Here is a 24,808-nt window from a genome sequence, read left to right on the forward strand (position 1 = left end):
TTTATGTCTCCAAACGTTGTTTTTAATCTTTCTAGTGGGAATCCTTTAAATATCACTATTACAGATTCTTAATATTGTACTGACAGGGCTAAATAGCATTGACAACCAAGAGCAGGAGTTTTAAGGATGCAATAAATCTAGATTTTGACTCTTCCACTTTAATTCATGTGAGACCTTGGAGAAGTTACTCTTCTTTTAAAGCAACATCTTGTTTCTTTTAAAGGAAAGATTAATACCTAAATCCTAAATCACAGAAGCACTTTTAGAATTAAAATATGTACATATATATTTAATATATTTATATTCATATATTATATAAAAATATATTTAATACATTTGATATTTTAATTCTAAAAGTGCTTCTGTGATTTAGGTATTAATCTTTCCTTTAAAAGAAAAAAGATGTTTTTATATCTATAACAAGATATATAATCTTTCCTATAAAAGAAAAAAGATGTTGTTTTATATATATACAGAGAGAGAGAGAGAGAGTTTAGCATGGTCACTACCAAAGAACAGGGGTTCAACGGAAGGGAATGATAATTATTCTAATTGGATGGGCTACTTACTGTGTAGGACTCTGGTTTTATGCCAAATATTCCCAATAAGTATATTTGCTGGAGTTCCTTTATCTCTCACATAGGTTTTCCAGCAGTCTAACTCTAACTCGTGGCTTCTCTTCTATTGTCCTCGGAGTAGCTGCCTTTAGCAGCCTCACCCCATGTTCAATTTGCTGTGGGCTGGGGAACCCAATAATCATAGCTGACGGATGTAGTCAGAATCTTTGCCAGGAAGATTCGATTCAAACTCAGTCCAAATGCATTAATTTTGCTATAGAATGTTTTCGTGAGTGGGAGAGTTTACTCAACAACAGGACATGTAGAGATGAGTCAGAGTGACCGATATGGGAGTGCCCAAGCCCTGTCCAGGGGAACCACAGTGCATGGACTTAAAGTATTAGATCCCATTGGCAAGATCTTTTTAACTAGAAATGGATACAGGGTGTTGCAATCTGACGGCTTCAAATACTAAGTTTATATGGAGTAGATTATTCCTGTTGTGGAGTGTCAAGCTTTGTTCATTCATTCAGTATTTATTGGGCAACCACTATGCTAACCCAGATCCCTCTTACTTTTAAAACTCTTTGCCCCTGCTCTCCAAGCAACCTTCTGGTGGTGACTGGCTCCTGGGGTAGATCTCCCTACAGGGGGAGAATGCACTGGTCATGCAGACATTGTAAGGGACAGGACACTTTCCCAGGGTGAATTAACAAATGGACATTATGACGTTGCATATCAACATCCTGAGTTTGGTTAAGGTGTGTTTGGCCATGAGAGATGAATTCACTATCATGTTGACAAAAATTATCTAAGCCTGAAAACCTAAGGATGAGGCCATGACCAAGGAGGCTCACCCAGGTGGTAGGTCTCCCCTTGGGATTTCGCTTGGTGCAATGTGTTGGACTAATGTGTTATTTGTGACACTGAATGGTGACATGAGGCGCTGTGGCGTCGTGATTCAGAAGAGGATCTGGGATCAGAAACACCTGGGATGGGAGGCTGGTGTTGCCTTTTATGCTCTGGTTTCTCCTAAATTACTTCACTTTTCTATGCCTCCTTTTCTTCATTCACAAAACCGGATGACAATACTTCAGGGTTTGGCTCTGGCTCAGTGTCTAAACAAAAGCAGCATACCAGAAGACCTGTTAACTTCTTAAAAACCTGCCTCCCTCCCCCACCCAGTTCCACAGCCTCCAATCCTGACTTACAGGCCCATGGCCATTCAGCTGCCCATAATAGGTACATGCAGCGCTCCTCACAAGACTGTCTATGGAAACCCACAGAAGTGCTCTTAGACACACAGCTCATCTATACTGCTGTGCTTCCATCTCTTAGATTTGAAAATTGCCTTCTTAGCAAACTGTCTCTTAGCAAATGTAGTTACAAATTTAAGGGAGCCACTTTAGTCATTGTCCCTACGGAATAATTCTGTTTACTCAAAACAGCCACCACATCTCCCCGCTCCTCAACCAACACAAAGACATCGTGTTCTTCAAGGATCCACCATCTGAGACCAGCTTGTTAATAACAAAATTATTCCAGGCCTTGGTGTTCTCTCATCTATGAAATAAACATCCGTTTAAAACAGACCAATCAAATGGGGTTTGGAGACTGCGTTAGCCATCTTTATCGCGCTCTAAAGAACAACTCGAGACACACAGAGACAGTGGATTTTCAAAGAGGTGTTTTCTTGACCCAGTTAAATTTTTATTCAGTGAAAAAAGTTGACATTGAGACAAAAATTATCTTAAAGTTGTGCAACAATACAGTAAAACCTTCAGCAGATTTCAGTGACTTGGAAACTTACCGAGGCAATTGAAATTCTAAATACTTAATTTCACTTTGGAGAGAAACAAGTATACAGTGTTTCACTTTAAATAAGAGTAGAATAGGCCTTTATTTTGCCGCAAATACTTTTGATTTTGCCTAAAGTTTCTAATAGTTCATAACAAGAGTCTTTAAATGAGAAGTGACATAGAATATTTGAGGATAATGGTCCACTCCAGCATTCATGCTTATTCCATTTGAGCTATTACACATGAAACTAATACCATTCTTGGGTTATTACTTGGCTGTGACGATTTAATTCATAATATGGCTGCTCAAAATTAGTGGGCAGAAACATACATACAACCCATCCTCCCTCAACCCATTTTCGGTGCTGGTACTCCATCTGAAGACACACTTACTGTCCATGTACCCAGCAGTACATATCTCTTCCTATCTATTCCATATCTCAGTCTTGCATAGAAAGTAGTCTATATAAACTTAATGCACTGGCTTTTATTACACAAAAATTGTACCTGAAAGGCAGCACACACTCCAGTTAAGAAAAATAACATAACAGGAATGTCAAGATACAATCCCAACACAAGATTCTGCACAGAGTTTTAGAGTCAATTCCTAAAATCAATATGGGATGATATTCAGTTTGGTTATGTCTCTGGATGCCTTCTCTAAGGGACTCATCCAACTGTCTGCAGAAGGAAGAAAATTTTCAGGAATTCACCATGACTCCCTTCATGGAGAAGGGACTGACCAAACCTGACAGGATGGTGTTTCTGCCCTAAGGAAGTGTACTGGAAATATAATCTTACTAGATGCAGTGACCACTTGGTAAGCATCTGAAGGCAGCATTTGCCAAGGAGGAGTAGGCGCTCATCTCTAAGGGGCTCACCATACTATTGCTCTCCCAAGCTTCCCCTGAAAATGGCCAGTTCTGAGAAGGGTTACATTCCCTAAATTGCTGAGTACAGCTTCATCTAGTGGGCCAAACATGATGGGCAGGAGAGAACAGGCAGCTGGGTGTCTTCTGTCTGTCCCACCCAAATATCCCTGGTGATGCTACCAAAGACAGAACCCCAGGAATTACTTGTCCAAAAGTCAGAGTTTCAACCAGTTACCCAGAATGATAACTATTTACTCAGCTTGTCAAGGTAGCCAGTAGTTCCTGGAGCTTCTCACCTGTCTGGAACTAGGACTGCACAGACATGGCCTCTTCCTGGAATCCTCTGTAGAACTCCACTCTCTAACATTTTATCCATGTGGACTCGTATCTCATAAAGCTCAAGGGGCATTCAATACATCCAGGAGTAAAATCGGTTTCCAGAGAAAACTCATAAGCAAACCCCCTGCCCACCAATTTTTAGAGGCCCATCGTGGTCCACATGGATGCAAGCATCTGACATTCTAATGTATGCCAGGAGAGAATAAAACCTGTTTCCTGCACAGTGTGAACTTCTGAGGTGGCATCTCCAACAAGGTACAAAAGCCCCTTCTTCACAAGCAAGCAGGGACTCCGATTGGTCACAGTGAAGACAGTTATCTGGTCACCTTCAAAGGCTGCCTGTAGTACAAGGCATTTGTTTTCATTTTCTATTGGCACTCCAACCTCTGGATTCTTTCAGACAGCATATATACATGAAATCCCCACAAAGCTACACAGAGGGAAACAGGAGTGTGTGCTTCAAAAGTTCATAAAAATATACAATTTACATATAGCTGCAGCTATCTAGCTTAGTCTTCAGGAACTTAGCTCTTCTGTTTATATAAAATACTCTAGCCCTAAAAGGCTGCTTTTTTTCAAACAGCACAGTGGCATTTTCCAAGGAGAGGGGTGATGGCCAGTCTACAGTACTGTGCACTAAGCATTGGGAGGCACTGGTAGCTAGAACCGGATGCTGGGAAATATCTCAAGCTGCCAACTGGAGACATATGCTCTGTAAAAAGGCTTGCCTATGGAATAACTGAAAATAACATCTCAGAGCCTTTTATATCAGCTTTTACAAATGCCACCAAAAAGTTGGCAGAAAAAGAAAAGAAAATACACTTCCTAGTGGTTCAATTAAATGACTTGCCTCCCACCAGGTTGTTAATGATTCAACTATTTAAAGAGCTTATTAAAGGGGAGGTGGTAGGGCTTAGAGTTTTGAACGAATCTCTACGGTAAGACAAGATAAAGCCAAAAAAAATTCCAGTCTTTAAAAAAAAAAAAAAACTTAAAAAAGGAGAGTGACAGGAAAGAAGAGAAAATACACTAGAAGGCGGCTTATCATTACCACCAGTTGTTAAAATGAAATACAGTCCTACCCGTATGGCAAACTAAAGGTCGACAGCTTAAAATACTCATCTAAGTATACATATAAATAAAAATTTCAAAAACTAAAAAATTTAATTGGCTCTTTCTTTGTTTTCTAAACAATCCCTAAGTAGAATGAAACTATATTATCACCCAAGAATGATACTTGTGGTTAAAAGAAACTAAACACTTGTGAGAAGGTGATGCCTCGCACCTAAGGGGGGATGGGGTTTTACAAAGCTTGCATATCAAGGACACATATTCAGAGACATGACTTTGGAATATTCCCAGACCTCACTGCTTCTTGGCTGAAAGGAAATTCTTCAGTGAGAATCATACAGTACAAGTCACAACGATGCTCGACATTGGTGCCTACAACACTAAGCCTAAAGGGCTTGCATCAGCCCACGATGGATTCTACATAACTATCAAGTGGCCATGGTTTGAATACACGGGTGGCATTTTAAAGGCAGAAGAAAAAAAGCACAGCTTGTTTTACAGACAGAATAAATGAACAAACTCTAGTGCTCCTGCTGTTGTTAACTGAATTGAGTAGTCTCAACTTTTTAGATCTTCTCTATCTCTATGAGAGTGTACAGCACTGTCTCTTTAGATTGGGTGGGGGCATGGGTGAGGGAGATGGAAGAAGAGGAAAAAAAAAAAAAAGAGAAGGCACTGTCCAATTCAAAATGACTGCATATATCAGTATGGATTTTTAAAGACAATAAGTGGCCATCTCAAACCAAATACATAATTTTACATTTGAGATCGTTCAGTAGTAAGTAAAAACAAAAAATGGAAAATGGAAAAATTATGTACTCTATTAGCCAGTGTATGGATCATGGCACAGATCTAGAACTCTCCCCCACAACCAGGGTAAGTTTTTGCAATGACAATGAAACCAGTGTGTAATAAAGCAGTGTTATCATTTTGTAGCTCTCAAAGCTACATCTTGTACAGAGGCACATACAGTAAAATTCCATCAATTAATATAAGAGAGGAAGCTGTGGGCTTACAGGGCTTCCCAAGCTGCAGCTTTGTTGAACTGAACTCCAGCAATGACTCAGTGCTCTCTCCTGCCAAAGACCATTACATGACACACGAGTGAATAAAAATGGATTGCTTCCAGAATGGCAAAAAAATATGCTTCTCTTCCCACCCCCAACCCTATGGGTAAGGGGCTCATAACACATGTGGTGTCTAATGACCACTAAAGCCTGGCCTTACACAGAGTCCCAATAAATTAACAAAATAACATAAAGAAACCTTCTCCCATAATACACCCACACACTTTCCTATAAACTATATCCAAACAAAATGGAATATCTGTACACACTTTCAAGGAGAAGGGGTTCCACCCATCACTCTCTCGAGGTTTTTATTAAATACATTTCTGTGTCTTAGAAAAATAAAAAGATTGGCCAATTTACTGAACCGAAATTATCTCACAGACGTAAAAGCATGCCCAGCAAGCACAGCCCTGTAAGGCTACATTAATGTCAAATCAAAGCAATTGGGTTACTAAAATCAACCTGGTTTGAAGTTCACAGTTGATTACTACAAAGTTTATTCATTCCTTTCTTTCCTTTTTTTTTTTTTTTTTTTGTTTTTGGCCCATATAAAAATAACATATTGCAACTCAAAGTGCATCTTTTAAAATAAACCATCAACTATCTTTATCAAATAAAATATTTACACCATTTGGTTTCTAGTGAGGAAAGCTCTTTCAGGCTATCACCATGGGGACGTCGTCATCTGAAAATCCAGTTGTCATAGGGGCATCTTCATCATCTTCCCCTAGAGACAAAACAGTCAGGCCTTGGTGAGTTCCAACACATTTTAACCTGACCCCACATCCCACCACTCTACCCACCCCTCAACCCTACCACAACCCTCTAGCTGAGAAGGTCAATGCCATAGCCAGGCAGCCACCATAATCAGTTGTGAAACCTAGCCCAGCTTCCCACTGTCCCTCCTGGCCATCTTCTACCCGTCGATGGATCCTCACATTTATTCTAGTGGTCGTTTGAACTTAGCCAAATTAGGAAAACAAAGCTTCTCAGGAGAAGACTCTTATTACCTACTCAAAAGCTAAGTGGGTAGTTTGGGTTCCCCAGTTTGAGTTATCTATACCCTACACTAGCACAGTGAACTTCAGTGTCTGCTTTCTCTTCTGAACCCAAAGTGCTCTGAGGAAAAGGATCTGGGAGGAGTTTAAGCATTTTGAGGACAGCTTCCCAGACTAACGGCTGTCCCCTTGTGACGCCCGGTATAATCCTGTGTCACCAAGTGTGGACCGACACTCAGTGACTATCGCAGGGCATGATGATGGGTCCACTCCTGTTGCCTCCAACAGCAGAAGCAAAGAAGCCACCCCATTCACACAAGGCAGTCCAGGTGCCGGCTTATTAGGCAAGAAAGGAAACTGACAAGGAAAGGGAACAGAGCTAACATCATATGATCAGTGAAGGGGAATATACAAATGTCTTTGTAAACATAGATAAATAATTGTAACTAGTTAACGGAAAAAAATAAACTTGTACATTCACAGTCATTAGTCTTAAGTTTGGGGAAGCCTCGTAACACACCCACTTTATTATATTACTATCTTACTATCTCTATTAGCATTTAGGGTTTTCATTGTGCAAAGATTTCAAAACGGGAAATTTCTTACTTTTTCCCTTGCTATGTGTTAAGACAGGGATCCCCAATGCCCAGGCCGAGGGCCATCAGTACCAGTACATGGCCTGTTAGGAATGGGGGGCCGCACAGCAGGCTGTGAGTGGTGAGTCAGAGCATTACAGCCTGAGCCTCGCCTCCTGTCAGATCAGGGCAGCATTAGATTCTCACAGGAGCGCAAACCCTATCGTGAACTGAGCGTGCAAGGGATCCAGACTGAGCGCTCCCTATGAGAATCTAATGCTTGCTGATCTGAGGTGGAACAGTCTCATCCTGAAATCATCCCCCAACCCTTCCCCCTCCACCGCTGGTCCAGTGAAAAAAGAATTATCTTCCACAAAACTGGTCCCTGGTGCAAAAAAGGTTGGGGACCACTGTGTTAAGGTACATAAAAGAATGGCTGGTGAGGTTACACTAGCAACCAGAAAGAGAAACAGTAAGATGGAAATGGTCTCCTTTGATAGAAGCTGACTGGGAAAGCATTATTTTTTATCTCGAGTTAGGATCTCCAGAGACGTCAGACCTCCAGGCTCAGTGAAGGATGAGACAGGGGTCAGATATTCTTAAGGATTTTCCGATACTTTGGGAGTCTCAAGGCCTGGGGCAAGCTCCCTGTTTCAGGCCAGAACTACACAATCAAAGAGAATACAACATTTTAATTTAACTTAAAAGTTAAAAAGTGAGGGCTCTGAATGGTTTAACCAAAACTCATGGAATCAAATCGCTGGCTGATGAAGAGCTCCTCTAGGGTCAAAAGAGGAGCTGAAGGTGGGTGTTTCCTAATCAAGTCATTGGCTGCGTGGGGGTCAGCCCTGGGAGGAAGAACCGACTCTCCCTGCCCCACTTACCCAGGTCATCCCCAGAGGAGAAGATTGCGGACCCCAGCCTGGAGCTGTAGTGGCTGTTGGCGAAGGCGGTGAAGCTGCTCTGCAGCCTCCGGTGCTTCGTGTACAGGATGGCAAACCCCACCCCCAGGCTCAGCAGTATCAGGAATAAGATGGGCACCACCACAGCAGCAACATCCGTAGATCTGGCAGCCTGCGTTGCAGATGCATCTGCACCTGCCAAGGCAAAGTTCCCACCAATAGGCCCACCTGAGGGCAGGAGAACAGACCAGATGACTCCTCAAGGCCCCACCCACCAAAAAAAGCTGGACGATCGCCACAGCTACGCAAACTGCCTGTCTGGTGTGAGACGTTTCTGCATATGCGTGATGCCTGATTGCTTCCCCACTACTTGCCATGAGCTGATAGACCAAGGGCCTTGTGCATGCAAATATGGTAATTACATTAGACTCCTAATCACTGCCTTGTTGGTTATTTAGATAATCTCTTGGAAGGGAGACCTTTGTTGGGGTATCAACATTGATTTCATTAGCATTATTACTTAAGACCACTTGCTTGCCTTACATAAGAGGATGTGAAATCAGACCACTAATTAACGAGATTGCAATTATTTCCCCCTACTTGGCACCAAAGTCACTCTGAACTGCAATTACCTGAAGCTCCATTAAGTGATACAAACGAGATTCCTACACCACAATACAGACTTAACAGCTCATGAAGTTTTATGAGGTTTTTCACTTAAGTGAAAAAGAGAGTGAGGGAGAAAAACAACTTTCCATATACATTTAACATTTTTTAAAGTTCTTTGCAAAGCCGTTTCGGCATTTATAACCTAACAAAGATGGCCCCTTCCTATTAACTTAAACAGACAGGCTCTGTGATGATTCACTAATAGATTTGTACCACCAGGACTCTAGGGCAAAGCCATGCCCCATGTCCCATCCTGCTGGGGTAGGGGCCAGTCTCCTTGAAAATGGTAGACTTTTCATGTTAAAAATCCCAGGGTAAGTCTGAACTTGAAAATGAAACCTAGGAATCAGTTTTTGGCAAAGGAAACAGACTGGACTTCCCTCAGTCTAGGTCTCCATGAGGAGCCTCAACAGGCTCAGGGTTGCTCCCTGGTGTCAGGAGAGGTGGCGCAGGCCAGGTCTCTGCTTCACTAGAAAGCTCTGTCACTCCCCAGGCATTCACCCTGACAGGGTATTCATCAAGATGGGCCAGAGAACAATCGTTTCTTGCAAACCTAGTCTAACAATTCAATATTTGTGTCTGTATTTACATTTCTTTCATTATTTCCTTGCCAGAAAAAAAAAAAAAAACTCTAGCAACATCTTATTTAATATGTTCCAACCTATTCCAACTGTGCAGTGGTTAATGAAGGGGGTGTGCTCAGCTGGAGCAGTGAAGAGGAAGTCGGCACAATGAAGGCTGGGAGCTCCAGGAACGAGTGCCCTCCCTCCCCCACCCCACTTCCAAGGGGAAGGTGAACGTGAAGGGGCAAGATGTTGGCCAAGAGCCCTTCTGCCTGACAACCTTGGTTCCATAAAGGTGGCCGGGAGGGGTCTGCACAGGAATTTTTCCCAAAGCATATTTCACAGGTTGCCAATTAGTTTTGCCTAAAAATGTGGCTCTGTTGAGGAAATACTAGGTCAACAAGAGTTGGGCTGGTTTTTGTAGGACCTTCTTAGAACCTCTAATATGTTAAGATTCTCCCAAGGGAAGTGGCAGGCAGTGTTTCCCTCTCTTAGTGGGGCGTGCCAAGGATAAATATTGCACGAGATCTCACCCTGAGAAACACTATGAGACGGAACATTTAACAACTCTAACACAAGATTTTGGCTTGAGCACTGGTTAGTTCTTGGCTGAGAGTAAATGGAACTAAAAAAGACCAGTGGCAAAACATTTGTTGAAATCCTGGCCAAACTACTATAATGTAAGCAGACTTTCTGTATGAACGGAAGGGTCCTCTCTTCCATCACTAGCGTGGCCCAGCGTAAGACATAAGACAGAGATCCCAGGACAAATTCCAGTCCTAAGCTTATGCTGAGAGCTAAGATGAAGCCGGGGCGGGGCAGAGGTGTGCACTGTAAAATCAGTTATATGATTTTACATGTAAAATCCACGACAAGGAGATGATCTACTGGCTTGGAGATCCACAGGATATATTAGCATGTTAGAGGTGCTGAGAAGTCCCACAAAAAACAAATGAAACTCTTGTGAACCTAGAGTTTCCCTTTTTAAACAAAGCCTTGCCTTTCTTGCACTTTATGTTCAGAATCCGGTCCCCCTGTAATCTCAGCTTCCTGTACCGTGTTCAGCTCAGGAAGTATTTGTTAAATACATCACTACCTGACCAAACTGATATATAAATGATTTTCTTTTAAGCTGAGAATATCTTCCATGTGTTTTAGAAAGACACATGGTCATCAAACCATATGACGTTCTTGCTATTTCCCTAGAACTGAAGACAGAAACGGGCAGCAATCGCAACTCACCAGACCCTAGCTCATCGTACAGCAGGATGGCAGGCTCCCCACAGATCTGGCTGCCAAAAAGGCATCTTGCTTGGACGGTGAACGTGTAATTATGACCCATCTTCAGGTTGGAAATTTTAAAGAAATTGTCAGTAGTATTCCCAAGGTAAGCTGTGATATTCATGGCACTATCAAACATGTGTATCTCATAGCCCTGAAAACAAACACAAGAGATTGCTCAGGAAGTCGAATATGGAAACTGACAGCCTCTATTACTGGTTCCATCTTTATGTGAGCTCCTCACTGCAGGCTGCTACAGACGCGAAAGCGCCCTGGGTTTCTCCTTGTTCTTTTTACATTACCACTGAGATACTGGATTCAGAAAATGAAAATTTTCTCATCTCCAATATCTCAAATAACTGCCACCCCCCCCCCCCCCAACAAGCTATATTGTGGAAATGAAAACTGTGGCCCTCAGGAAAGTCATTTTAACAAAGCCACACTCAGAGATTTGCTCAGCAGTCTGCCTGTCTCAAGCAATATTAAATGCCACCAAGAATCTGAACAGTTTGCCATAATGGAATTTGACTAATAATAAATCCAGGTCGCAGTGGACTCCAGCAATGGGGTGAGAAAGGGGAACTTGCAATTAGAAAAGACAAGACATTTGTCCCCAGAACAATATGTAGGAATGACCTTGTCGGCTCACTTCCTGTCTCCCTGCTTTCTAGCTCCTTCTGAGCCGATCTCAGCCCCCCAACAACCTGGCCTTGAAATCAGAAGCACTGAAGCCAGCTCAGGCCCCTGTTCACTGGAGGAGAGGATGAAATGTCTTCCTAGTTACAGCCCTGGACTCTGGTGCTGGGAAAAGCCATCCTGGGGACAGCCCTGGCCCAGGATACTAGCTGGGATGAGGGCTGACAACCTGACTTCTCTGCTGATCCCCAACTATTCCAGTGTCAAAGCTACTGACACTCTCCATCATCCCCCTGAAAAGACTCCATCACTTTTCTCTAGCCACATATTGGGCCCCCTTGCATAATCAAGGTCTCTTGATCCCAATACCACTGACCCATCTATTCTTGATGTGGGTTGGCTGTGTCCCCACCCAAATCTCATCTTGAATTCTAGCTCCTATAATTCTCCTGTGTTGTGGGAGGGACCCGGTGAGAGATCACTGGATCATGGGTGCGGCTTCCCCTATACTGTTCTCATGGTAGTGAATAGTCTCACAAGATCTGATGGTTTTATAAGAAGTTTCCCCTTTCACTTGGCTCTCATTCTCTCTTTGTCTGCCACCATGTAAGATGTGGCTTTGCTCCTCTTTGCCTTCCACCATGATGGAGAGGCCTCCGCGGCCATGTGGAACTGTGAGTCAATTAAACCTCTTTCCTTTATAAATTTCCCAGGCTTGGGTATGTCTTTATTAGCACTGTAGAAACGGACTAATACAATTCTTTGAACTCCTTGTCAGGGGAAGGGAAGAAGGACATGTTATGCCTATGCCAGACCCTCCACTAGGAACGAAATACTAACCTAGAATCTTCACCTAAGAGCCGGGCTCCAGCCACCCAGGAAGGATCCCCTAATGGCGACTGGCTGCCCAACTGGGATTCCCAATACCCGCCTGGAATCTCATCCCCGCATTCTTTCCTATAAGCCAGCAGTTATTACCTTCCACCTAATAGATATCTGGCGTCGATCATTTGTAAAATACATAAAGGTTATAAAGAAAATAATTGAGATTACACAACATCAACCACCCATACGTTATTTAACCCATCCTCTTCTGTTCGGCATCTCGGCTGTTTCCTCTTTCTTGCTGTCATAAATACTACACATAAATTCTTCATGCACGTTGTTGCTTTAGAGTAAAATCCTACAACTGCTGGATCAATGGGTGTGAACACTTTCAACGTTTTTGATAGGTATTACCCAAGAGCCTTACTTGAGTTTGAACCAATTCATATTCCCAGAATGTTTACTTCCCCAACTACTATTCATACCAGTTATACTCTTCCCTGCAAATCTTTACCAATTTAACATGAGAGGGCTACCTCTTTGTTATTTAGATTACTGGTGAGGTTGAACTTTTCTCCTTTTGCTTACTGCTGCTGGAATTTTCCACTTTGTTACATGTTACCTTCTTCAAAATTAGAATATTTCCATTTTGAACTTACTTGAAAGCTTTCCTTATATTTAAGGATATTAGCCATTTAGATGTCATAGTTACAAGAGTTATGAGAATTCTCACTGAGTGTGTGGTGAGAATTTTCCAATTTTAATTTCACTTTGCTTTGGCATTGCACGGTGACTATTTAGAACCCATGGCTCTTTGCCTATGCTGCATCTCCAGGTAGCCATAGTTGATTCATCACATTCCTATTTAGCAAAGGCTTCGCTGTCACTGGGGCCAACCCAGTTTTACTCAAGAATCTGTCCACCCTTGGGTGGTAAATCTACTCCCAGGTCTCACTCCTCTTCCCCTGTCTTTTGCTGTGAATACCATATTGGCCTACCAATAGCAAAACCAAACAAAACCAAGGTGTTCTTCATAAGCCAGCACAGTATCTTCAAGTGCCTCCTGCTCCCTGTAATTTATCTGGGAAGAGAGTGCTGAGATGCCAGGCTGAGAGTGCAGCTCAACTCCTGGTACTGAAGCCACAGGCCCACCCTCAGCGAGTGTGGAACAGGCAGGGCTCCTGGTTTAACACCCTGAGCCCCAGCCCAGCTGCAGCTTCTGCGGGAAGCACAGCATGGCCTCCAGCCCATTTGTCTTTCTTCAGGGGAAGACAAGTCAGGATTGAAAAGTGCTTAGTGCAGAGATTCTCATCTTTAACGGGCAGTATAAACATTTCGCTAATTAGCAATCCCACTGAAAATGGTCCTTTAATTCTCAAGTTCATGTCCATGTCCTATTCTTTTTCTTTTTTTTTTTACACTATCTATGCCAGCATGCTGTTAACAAGCTTATCTCTGAAACAGCATTTCAATTAAATTTCCAAAGTCATTGAGAATGAGGGAGGAACTTACCCTGCTTTCATTAAAATGCTTTTCCTTTAAAGCCAGGCTTTTCCAAAACAGAAGAACATGGTCATTTTCTGTTATGATTTTTAAGGCATCAGGTGCTGATAATGAAACTGAAAATTAAAGATGAGATGGGATGCGGTTAGTGGATATACATTTGAAACTCCATTTTCTTGCCTGTCAAAGAGAGATTAAATAATGCTAGCCTTGGAGGGCTGGGTTACAGAAAAAATAAAACACATAGATTGCTGAGTACAGAATCTAGCACATGGTAGATATTCTTTAATTGGCATCTCTTTTATTGTTGTTATAACATCTTTAGCCAAGAAATTTGGACAGTACTTAATAGCCCTTGTAACCAAGTGTGTACAAAAACAAATGGGGTGGGGTAGAAGGGTGGTGAGGAAGGAATGGGATGGGATAAGGAGTTCCATCTGAAGACAGGACACTGGAGTGACAATGGCACATGGCCCAGGCCCACTGCACACCACCAGCATAAATGGGGCTGGGCCTCCATTACCCAATATCAAAACTCCCAATAATACCTGCTGCTGTCTGAGCAACAGAGCTTACTACCAGCTCTCTGAACTTGAGCCTGACTGCCCTTTGATCTACTGCCCAGCTGTGGGTCTCCCTCCATTTCAACATGTCAGATTGCCACAATGGACCACTGAGAACCTGTCATCCAGATTCTCAGATACAGCACTTGGTCTTAGTGGTAACTATTCAGTTTTATTTCCTCTCTTGGGCATCCCTCCTCTTTTCCTTTAGTAATATCAAAACCAGCGAGGGGAGTTAAAAAGACTTAGAAAATATAGAAAACGATAGCCACTCCCCAGCCCACTGTGCCCTGGCCACCACGCCATGGCCCAGACCCTGGAGCCTCTGCACTACTCTGCCCCTGTAGGGATATTGAAGGGCAGCGTGTGCACTCCCTGTGAAACAAACGCCTAATGAAAAGTCTGTCTCTGGAGGTCTAGCGGCACAGCACTGAGGGCAGGCTGTGTGAGAAGACCTCTAACCTCTCTCCTGCTTACCTGTGGTAATTTTTATGCTGGAATCTTTGCTCATGTTCCCCAGTTGGACAATGATGTGGTATTTCCCGCCAGGCTCCAACTTGTTAAGGGTGTATTCCACAGTGCTGTTACGGGATTTTACTTTGTAGCTCCTGTCAGTCTTTCTTATGAGACCTTTGACTGCAATTGCATACAACTAGGACCAAAAAAGAACATGTGAATGATAATCAGAAAGTTGACATTTTTCACTCTTTGTAGTTCAATGGTGGACAATGTAGTATATTAATAGCTGGGACCCACAGCAACAAGAGTTTGAGTCCCGAAATCTGACTCCATTCTTTGGAAGGCCTTTGGAGTGACCAGATCCAATCTTAAAATAACTATTCACTCATAGAATTGCACATAGAGTTATCAACTAAAATTTTTTTAACCCTCTAGGGAGGGCCACATTCATCGTGACATCAGCAGGCAGGTTGGAACAAGCAAGCACATCCAAACTCAGTACTCAACTTCCACATCTCCACCACTGCAATAGTTCATGGATGTTGTTGGTGCAGAGAGAATGAACCAAAGTGTTCAATCCCGGCTCTAAAGGGCAAGGCTCTACTTACTTTCTCCCAGGCTGCTTCTGGGTATAGGGGGGCAAGGGGAAAATAACAGGGCATATAGTAAGCACAGGAAATTAAATCGTGACAAGGAAGTGGAGAGTTGAGAGGAGTATTAGCAACCAAGCATTTTAAACCAACCACCGCTGGATGAAGGGGAGTGGAGAGAGGAGAGAGGGAGGAGCAACCCAGAGCAAGGAAAAAATGGCAGTTTTTTTGTTTTGTTTAGGATCAATGCTCCTTTTAAAGAGGGGTCAGGAACCTTTTGTAAGGGTCCACACACAGTAATACTGTAGGCGTTGAGGGCCAGATAGTCTCCACCACAACAACTCTGCTGATCATTGCATGAAAGTGGTCAGATATAATATATAAACAAATAGGCGTGACTTGGTTCCAATAAAGCTTTATTTTAAAAACATAGGCAATGGGCTGTGTTTGGCCTGCAGGCCTTTGTTTGCTAATCCCTGTGTGAGAGGGTCAGGGAAGGAAATATGAGCAGCGGAGGAGAAAGAGGGACAAACCAAAATGGCAGCTAGGAATAATGGAGAAGGGCCAACTAAGAAGAGGTCCCTATACGGACCCCATCTTTGGTCAGACAGAAATGGGAGAGAGACCTCCTGCTGAGCGCCAGAAACCAGGCCTGTGCTTCTTGCCCCATTAGCGGACCCGCTTCCATCCCACCCCACCCTAACCAGGCCAGGAATAAACAAAGAGGCCTGGAAGCCCAACCCACTCACCAAGTCCTGGTCAGGAGAGTCATACGGTGATTCCCACTTTATGACCACGGAGGTTTTGCCCGTATGAACCACATGCAGGTGACGGGGTGGAAGCCTGCTGTCCGGGATCATCTTCACTACAACGTAGTCAGAGGACGGCCCCTGGTAGGGTACCACTACACGGACCTGAAGCCCAAGCACACACGTAGGAAAAAAAATACATCATGGCCTTATGCAATCTTTATTAAAGTATTTTTTCAACAAAATAATGACAACAATCAAAATTCAGTTAGTACAAAAAACCATAAAATATAAAATAATTTCCCACCTACCCCAAATCATTTTCCAAGAGGTACCACTGGTAAGAGTTTTTGTGCTTCCTTCCAGAAATCCCCTATGCATATATAAGGAAGGATATGTATGTACGTGTATCCTTACACATATATGCATGTGTATATGAAGCCTATCTTCCTCAAATATTTTTTATACAACTGAGAAAATGGCACACATATTATGCTCTTGGCTTCTTTTATATAATAATATAGCTTAGAGATTTTTCCATATCAGTACATTTAGAGTTGTCATACTTCTTATGAACGGCTGGCCTGCATTCCATTGCATGAATAAGCCATGATATGTTTAACCAGTTCTCTCTTTATAGACATTTAAGTTGCTTCACATCTTTTGCTATCATAAGAATAATAACGTACCATGTATCTTTCTCCATATATCTTGGCACACACATAAAAGTATGTAGGCTAAATTCCTAGAAGTGGAACCTGATAAAAATTTTTGATTTATCTATACTTGTGATCATCTGCCAAGTTATCAGTCCTCCATAACGGAGCTGCAGTTGGTCAAAGTGGCCGTTCATTCTGTATTTCAAGCAAGAACCTGATGATGCTTACGAAGAAGAGGAAGTTGCCTCTCGTCACACACATCGATCCTGGAGTCCAGGTATGTGAGCTCCCCAGGTCCTGGGTTGAGACCAGAGCCCAGGACTTAAGACATCCCTTAAAAAACTGAAATGGTACGGGAAACTTACCAGAAACAAATACTGCTCATCCTTACTGACAATGACCGTCTTGTTGTGGAGTGAAGTAGTCAAGCTCTTTGGGTTGCGATAGAGGTCAAGAAAGGACGTGGCATAGAAAATACCACAAACCTGGTAAAAGCAGAGAATGGAAGAGGACATCAGCTCATGGGCCGATGATCTCATTTCCTTGAAATCCCCAATTTAAGACCCTGGAACTGCTTCAAAAGAGCTCACAGAGAAGTCTTCATTCAACATTTATTGCATTTATGGCATTTACAGAGAAGGCACTTGGGCCAGGCACTGTATGTAGAGCTACAAAAATAAATATGATGTGGTCTCTGTCTTCAAAGTGCTCTTCTGGAGGAGAGGCGGGCAGAGAAGAAAAACATACATAATTATAAATAACAAGTGGCAAACATAGAGTGTTAGATGCTACACCAGAAACCCACAAGATGAGCCAGGGAACGGGGGGGTTATTAAAGAGGGGGTGTCATTCTACCATTGGCAGCACAGACGTGGGCTCCAAGGGGATGTGCTGAGTGGGAAGGAAAGCCATGGGAGCTTGCACAGTGGATGCGAACACCCCAGGAAGTATGTGGAGGGAGGGAAGGAGAGCAGACACGGCTGGCTGTCCAGCAGGTACCCATCCTCCCTTTCTTCCTCAGAACTCTGGTTCTGATTGAGAATTGCTGCCTGGAAAAAGTCTAAACTGCGAACCTCCCTAAGCTAGAAGAGGCTAGACAAAGAGCTTCCAGCCATTGAGACGCAGAAGTGTCACAGGAAAAGCTTTAGGAGGGCTCATTACAACAGAGGGAGGAGCCCTTCTTCCTGCCCTCTGGTCGCCTGGAATACAGATCATGACTGCAGGCCCAGGAGGCCTCTTGTACCATGAGGTGAGCTTGAAGACACATGCCACAGGCTGGAGATGACAGGGCTCGGGTGCCCAATCAAATCGTGCTGCCACGACAGAAGCCCTGCACTGCTCAACTCTAAACTTCTTTTAATTACAAGAGGAAATAAACTGTTCGAAGCCACTGTTACTGTCACTTCCTCTGCTCTATGCATCCCTGCTTAGTCCTAACTGGTAAACGTTGGAAACTGAGGGAGTTTCAAGCAGGGAAGTGCGAATGGGATGAAGTTTACAGCAGAAAGTGGAAGCCGAGGGAGTTTATAACTGGAGGGTGGGAGCTGAGGAAGCTTTCTTTGTAAGGCACAATCAAAGAGCATTTTCTCCAAGAGTTATGTGCACATGTAAGACAGGGGCTTGACGAGGACTGTAGGAGCTGCAGGATCCATGGGATGAGCAGGAACTGAGCGGGGACCCACAAAGGGATTTCCAAGTCCCAGGCAACAGGGTGACTTTCTCCAGCACTGCTCAGCAGCTGTGAGGACTAAGCTCTGATTTTTTAAATCTTGCCCAAATCCCTATCTAAGGGGTCTGGGGAGTCATGTCCTACAAACCATAAATTCTCATCAGATGGGTTTTATTTAATCCTATATATCGTGACTTACTTTCCAAGTTGACTCTGGCATAACATCATGAGACAAGGAAGAAAATCAAAATATTTTACCCCAAAACATGTTTCTTTGTCATATCTTGAAATGGCCCTGAAAAGCTGTCCTTTGTGGGGGAAACTTCGCATCTGTAAAGAATCTCTATTAACATAACTAGATCTTTTTCTTCCAGGCCCTCCCAATCCTGAAGACATTAGCTAAAAGTCTTGCACCTTTTAAAGATCTGGATAGGAAACATTTGTCATCTATTTCCCCTAAGGGCAGCCACTAAAAGATGTCAAAAGAACCTTGGTCTCCACAATCTTTTATCTTAACCTGAACATCTCCTTTCTGTCAATCTCAGGTCTTTAGACAAACTCAACCAACTGACAACCAGAAAATGTTTAAATTTCCCTATAGCCTGGAAACCCCCACTTCCCCATGCCCACTTTGAGTTGTCCTGCCTTTCTGGACCAAACCAGTGTATTTCCTAAATGTATTTGATGGATGTCTCATGCCTCCCTAATATGTATAAAACCAAGCTGCATCCCGGCCACCTTGGGCACAAGTTCTCAGGACCTCCTGAGGGCTGTGTCACGGGCCATGGTCACTCCTATTTGGCTCAGAATAAATCTTTTCATATATTTTACAGAGTTTGACTCTTTTTGTTGACAGATGAGAAAGGACAGACAGACAGGAGAGCACAGACAGAGAAACAGGAAGGGAAGCCCCGAAGGGGGTGATCGCCTGGGAGGATGTAGGAAAGAGAAGCGCTGAGGGACTCAAAGGGGTCCCAAAGCAAATGCAAGTGGAGCTGCAAAGCATGAGATGGGAGTAGGCCAAGTGGGGGCTTAGAGTACAGAGGTAGGATGACATCACCGAGGACAAGGCTGGTGACCACCCGGGATGGGGTGTCTCTGGAGAGGAAAGGGGTCCACAGAGCCATGGGAGCCAAGGGATGAGAGGTTCCCCACATGCACAGTGACAATGGCACTTCTCACAGTAGACAGGAAAATCATGAGAGCTGCCAGGGTCCTCAATGAACTAAAGAGGGGCAGAAGCAGAGAGCTTCCTACAGGTGATCTCATTTGCGCTCTCACCTCTGAAAGCCACCTTTAGTGTGACCAGTGCATGAGCTGAGATGAGGTGCAGGAAGCCTCCTCCAACTTCATGCACAATTAGAGACCCTAAGTCAAGTCAGGCTTCTGTGTTCTGTGCAATTGCCCTACTCTGGAGAGATAGTTGGGGGTGATGGGGTGGTCATGTGCTGCCAGGTATATAAATGGAAAGAAAGGGTTCTTTACGAGTAGACTCAACTTCCAGGTAAAAGAGAGCTCCGGGGATAGGTCAGGGCTTCTCTTCACTGTCCCTGCCTCAGCATCAGGTGCTGGGACACACAAAAGAGCAGAGGCTGTTAAATTAGCCAGACCTGAGCTGAAACTCAGTCTACTGCTTGTGAGAGCTTTAACTCTGGCAAGTTACTTCGCCTCACTGAGTCTTAGTTTCCTCGCTGGCAAAATGGGAATATTTACCCACAGAACCAATGAAAGGAATAAGGGGGAACATGGGTTTATCGGATTTTATATTGTTCCTGGCACTTACTGGCTGCTCAGTAAATCTTACTTCTTCCTTCTTCTTCACTGATTTTACAGACAACTACTTGCAAACTTTGGTTATTTCCCTATGAATCAGCCCTGTGCCAAATGCACACTTAAGATATCCTCAGAAGACCAGACCTAGGCTAGTTCCTCTGCTCATCACTAAGGATTTACTAATTCCTTATTATAAATTTACTTCTGTATGCTTTTCCATTGAGAAAATCAAGAAAACAATCCTTCCCTTCAAGGAACTTACAAACTAGTTAGGAAGGTAAGAGTAACAGACAAAAATTATCAAATAGGGTAAAGCTGTATTTAATGAAATATCATGCTATATGGAACCAACTATAAATATATTAGGAGTTCATAGGGAGAGAGATCAACTATAGAAGGGAGGATTTTCTTGCACAGCAAGAGGAGGGAAGGACACCAAGGAGGAGAAAGGGCATAAGCCAAGTACAGAGGCAAGAGGGGGACAAATGTGCCAACAGCCTTGGGACGGTTGATCTAAAAGCAAAGGGGACACACTGGGGAGGAGTGGAAAGTAAAACAGTAGACTCAAAAAGGAGCACAGATCTGATCATAGTGAATCATAACGCACATATGAAAACAAAGGAAAAAGAAAGGCCTATATCCAAGAGCAGCAGGGGCACTGGAACATTTGCAAAAGAGAGAAAAGACCTGCAGTTGTGTGGTGGCGTAGCATCAGGGGACAGTCCACACTCACTTTGTGATGGTCATTCTGGCTGACTCACCACATTCCGGGGGCCGGTCCAGGTACATTCCACTGCAGTCTGGTTGATGGCTTTGGCCTTGAGGCTAGGTGCAGATGGGCGAACCCCTCTGGTCATAACATGCTCAAATGCCAGAGGGCTATCCCCCAAGTCAGTCTTGGCCCAGGCAGAAATCTCATAGGATGTATGAGCTGTCAGATTGCCAACTGTGAAAACAGGAAAAGGAGATTCCAGGAGGAAGTTGGGGGTGTGAGTCAAGAACGTGTCTTGGTACATGCACTTTTTTTAAAAAAAATAGTAATCTCTTGATTTAAATGAGTCCCATGTGCTGTAGGACTGTCATTAGATGACAAATTCATTCAACGTTTATGTACTGATGATGACGGTACGTAACACACTGCACAGGCACTGGGTAATTTCTTTAAAGCTGTCCATCCGCGGATAGGAGTTGGTACAACGTTCCTGGAAGCCATTTGGCCTTGTATAACAAGAACCTTGGAAACCATATCCTTCAATCCAGTTATCCCATGAAGTCAGAGAAAGACTCAAAAGTGTGTTTAACAAGGATCTCCATCACAGTGTTACAGCAGGAAAAAACTGAATGTAATTTGATTGTCTAGTAACAGGATAATAATTAAATAATGTGCATTCCATCAACTACTGTGCAGGCACTAAAGGTTGTTTCAAAAATATTTGATGACACTGGAAAATTCTCACAATTTTATGTGAAGTGAAAAGGGCAGGATACAATACTATATATGGCATTATTCTGATTTTAGAAAAAAGATATAAAGAGATCAATCCATGGAAAAATATATTAGAAGATACCTGAAATGTAAAAGTGAAATTACAGGCAATTTTAATTTTCATTACACTCTTTTTGTTCTCTCAATTTTCTGAAACAAATATGTATCCCCTTTCTAATCAGAGGAAATGCTATTAAAACTAAAAAAAGAAAAGTGAGAAGGGGGAGGCTACGCTAACAGGATAGCCTTTGGAATCAGAAGGACTGGGGTTTAAGGCCTGACTCTATACTTTGTGGTTGTATAACCTTGGGTAAAGTATTTAAACTCTCTATTTCCTTGTTTGTAAGATGGAGAAAAAAATAACAGCACTTACAGCAGCTGCTGGCTGGCAGGGAGAAAAAAAGAAAATGCTTAGAAAGTGCTTGGCATAATGCCTAGCATCGCACTAGCCCTAATAGATTTCAAACAACAGCTAGTTAAGGCTTCTGCTCCTGACTCTGCCAGTTTCTACTGGGGCAACACTAAGGCCATGAGATCATAGGCTGTGGAGTTAGAAAGATGTGGGTTCCAATCCTGGCTCTGCCACCATCTGAGCGTATGACTTATTCTTTCAACTTCAGTTTTGCCTCTGTAAAGCAGGCATATCTCACGGAATTATACTTGGGGTTATGTAAATAATATGCGTAGAATGCCTATGTAAATGCCTGTACATGGTAGGTGCTCAATGCGCAAAAGTCAAAATAACAACCTCCTCGGGCACCTTGTAGACTTTCAATTAAAAAAAAAAGTAACAATAGAACATGTGTAGTCTCTACTTTATAAGGCTATGACAAGGACTAAATAAAAACATGACTGAAAGTGCTTCACAGCCTAGAAGGAGGAGACAGGAAGAAGCTCCCAAGTCATTCTCAACAGTTACAGGCAGGTTTCGCCACTTAGAAATAAATTAAAATCCATCCTTTAGCACGTGTTCAGATAGAGGAATTTTAGCTGAGACTTGCTGCTGGTACATACGTAACAGGGACTGGACCACTCCTCCCTTAGTTTGTTGTCCATTCCTCCAGTCAACATGTATTTACTGAACACCAGTTATGCATAAGGCCTTCTGCTGTCTCTCATTAGCAACAGGAGAGTGAACCAGACTAGAAAGGACAGATAGGTAACTGTCTACATCTAAGAACTCTTTCTTTTGGAAATCAAAACTCATCTGCAGAGAATTAGTCTTGCCTCTGTCCAATTTTCCTCCTTATGGCCCCCAACTTCCACTAAGGGTCATGAGGTTGGAGGAGGGCTCGAGGGGCCACTGAGTGAATCCCTCTGCCTAGGATCAGCAGCACACTTATAGGATCCTCAATGCACAAGAACCCGTCAACACAGAACAGCTTCTAGAGAATACCTCCCCTTCCCTGGCACCCCCAGTCAAGCTCTACAGCGGGAAAGCATTGGTCCAGCCTTACCCCTTCCTGCTCACACACTGACCAGCACCAAAGTGTTACCTTTGTGTGACAATATGCTTCCTCGGAAGTTCAAAGTTCTCCTCTCTTGCTTGTGGGTGTCAAATGCCCAGAAAAGGTTCACCACATAGCCATTCACCTGCCGAGAACCAAGAAGCATGTTAGATGAACAGCTAGTCATGGGGCACACTAAATACAAAAGGCGGGATTAAAAATACACCTCTTTTCTGTTCTTTCCTTGGGTATCTCCATTCTTACAGTGAACAGGTTGTTTTTAAAAATTTTTAAACAGGTTCTATTTGTGCTACCATTAGCTAATATTTAGTTGTACTCCACCTACTTCTAAAAACAAACATGAGACCATATTTAATTTATAGATTCAATGAAACAAAAAAGTGAAGAATAAAAGGACGAGAACCAATTAATAAAGGTAGAAAGAGGAAACACTGGAAAGATAATTAGGCTACGGAAATTAAGGATAAATCCTTGCAGTCAAGGCCAAGAAGACAATCCATACAAAACAGGCTGGTTAGATCTCATTGTCTAACTACAGAAAATACATCCACCCATCAGGAAAGACTACCTTTTCCAAGTCCTGAGCTCATAAAAGGATTTGATCTGAAGATCTGTAAATATGGGACAACAAACAAAAATATTTTCAAGATCAAAGACTACAAGACAAGAAGCACATAAGCCCATTTCTTTTTTCTTTCTTTTCTTTTTTTCTTTTTTTTGAGACAGAGTCTCACTCTGTTGCCCAGGCTGGACTTCAGTGGCATGATCTTGACTCACTGCAGCCTCTGCCTCCCAGGTTCAAGCGATTCTCCTGCCCCAGCCTCCAAGTAGCTGGGATTACAGGCATGCGCCACCACACCTGGCTAATTTTTGTATTTTTAATAGAGATGGGGTTTCACCATGTTGGCCAGGCTGGTCTCGAACTCCCAACCTCAGGTGATACACCCATCTCAGCCTCCCAAAGTGCTGGGATTACAGGCGTGAGCCACCACGCCCGGCCAAGGCCGTTTCTTTTGTTTTTTTTTTTTTTTTTGAGACGGAGTCTCGCTCTGTCGCCCAGGCTAGAGTGCAGTGGCGCGATCTCGGCTCACTGCAAGCTCCGCCTCCCGGGTTCACGCCATTCTCCTGCCTCAGCCTCCCGCGTAGCTGGGACTACAGGCGCCCGCCACCACGCCCGGCTAATTTTTTGTATTTTTTTAGTAGAGACGGGGTTTCACTGTTAGCCAGGATGGTCTCGATCTCCCAACCTCGTGATCCGCCCGCCTCGGCCTCCCAAAGTGCTGGGATTACAGGCGTGAGCCACCGCGCCCGGCCAAGGCCATTTCTTATATCAACCCATTCTGAAGCCAAGGTCATGACACTAAATGGCAGTTAAGTAAATGGCAGAAAGACTCTGAAGGCTGCTTGTCCCAACTTGTCCCAACACAAATTCATCAATGGAGAGGCTGTGAGGCAGGACAGATAAGAAGGAACACTATGGAAAGCGGATCTCAGCTTGAGGAACCACATGGGCACAGATAACAATGATGAAGTCGGCTATGCAGAGGGCCAGTAGAGCGGATGGCGGTGCTGGAAGAGGAAGATCTTAGGTGGATGGAAAGTGAATAAGTTTCCAAGGTATCCAACTCTCCCACAAGAAGGTTGTTCTTCCACTGTGAGCGCCTCAGCATTAGCGCTTAGCACCAGGAAATCCAATAAAGCTGAAAATTACAGGGCATACATATTCTGTTA

General features: G+C 43.4%; 1 protein-coding gene across 1 annotated transcript in view; it reads right to left on the reverse strand.

Annotated features, from left to right (window-relative positions):
• Positions 1-2,229: 2,229 nt before the first annotated feature.
• Positions 2,230-24,808, reverse strand: part of LOC115932779 (sortilin-related receptor-like) — a 308,035-nt gene continuing 285,456 nt past the window's right edge. Inside the window, exons 63-71 of the mRNA XM_055365626.2 lie at positions 23,105-23,201; positions 20,884-21,068; positions 17,046-17,165; positions 16,022-16,186; positions 14,701-14,875; positions 13,670-13,776; positions 10,658-10,850; positions 8,166-8,378; positions 2,230-6,435 (exon numbers count right to left, since the gene is read on the reverse strand). Coding sequence (XP_055221601.2) covers positions 6,365-6,435; positions 8,166-8,378; positions 10,658-10,850; positions 13,670-13,776; positions 14,701-14,875; positions 16,022-16,186; positions 17,046-17,165; positions 20,884-21,068; positions 23,105-23,201 — 1,326 coding nt within the window. The 3' untranslated portion in view covers positions 2,230-6,364. The remainder of the gene's footprint in view (positions 6,436-8,165; positions 8,379-10,657; positions 10,851-13,669; positions 13,777-14,700; positions 14,876-16,021; positions 16,187-17,045; positions 17,166-20,883; positions 21,069-23,104; positions 23,202-24,808) is intronic.

The sequence above is a fragment of the Gorilla gorilla genome, chromosome 18 (assembly GCF_029281585.2).
Source record: "Gorilla gorilla gorilla isolate KB3781 chromosome 18, NHGRI_mGorGor1-v2.1_pri, whole genome shotgun sequence".
NCBI classification, from domain to species: domain Eukaryota; kingdom Metazoa; phylum Chordata; class Mammalia; order Primates; family Hominidae; genus Gorilla; species Gorilla gorilla.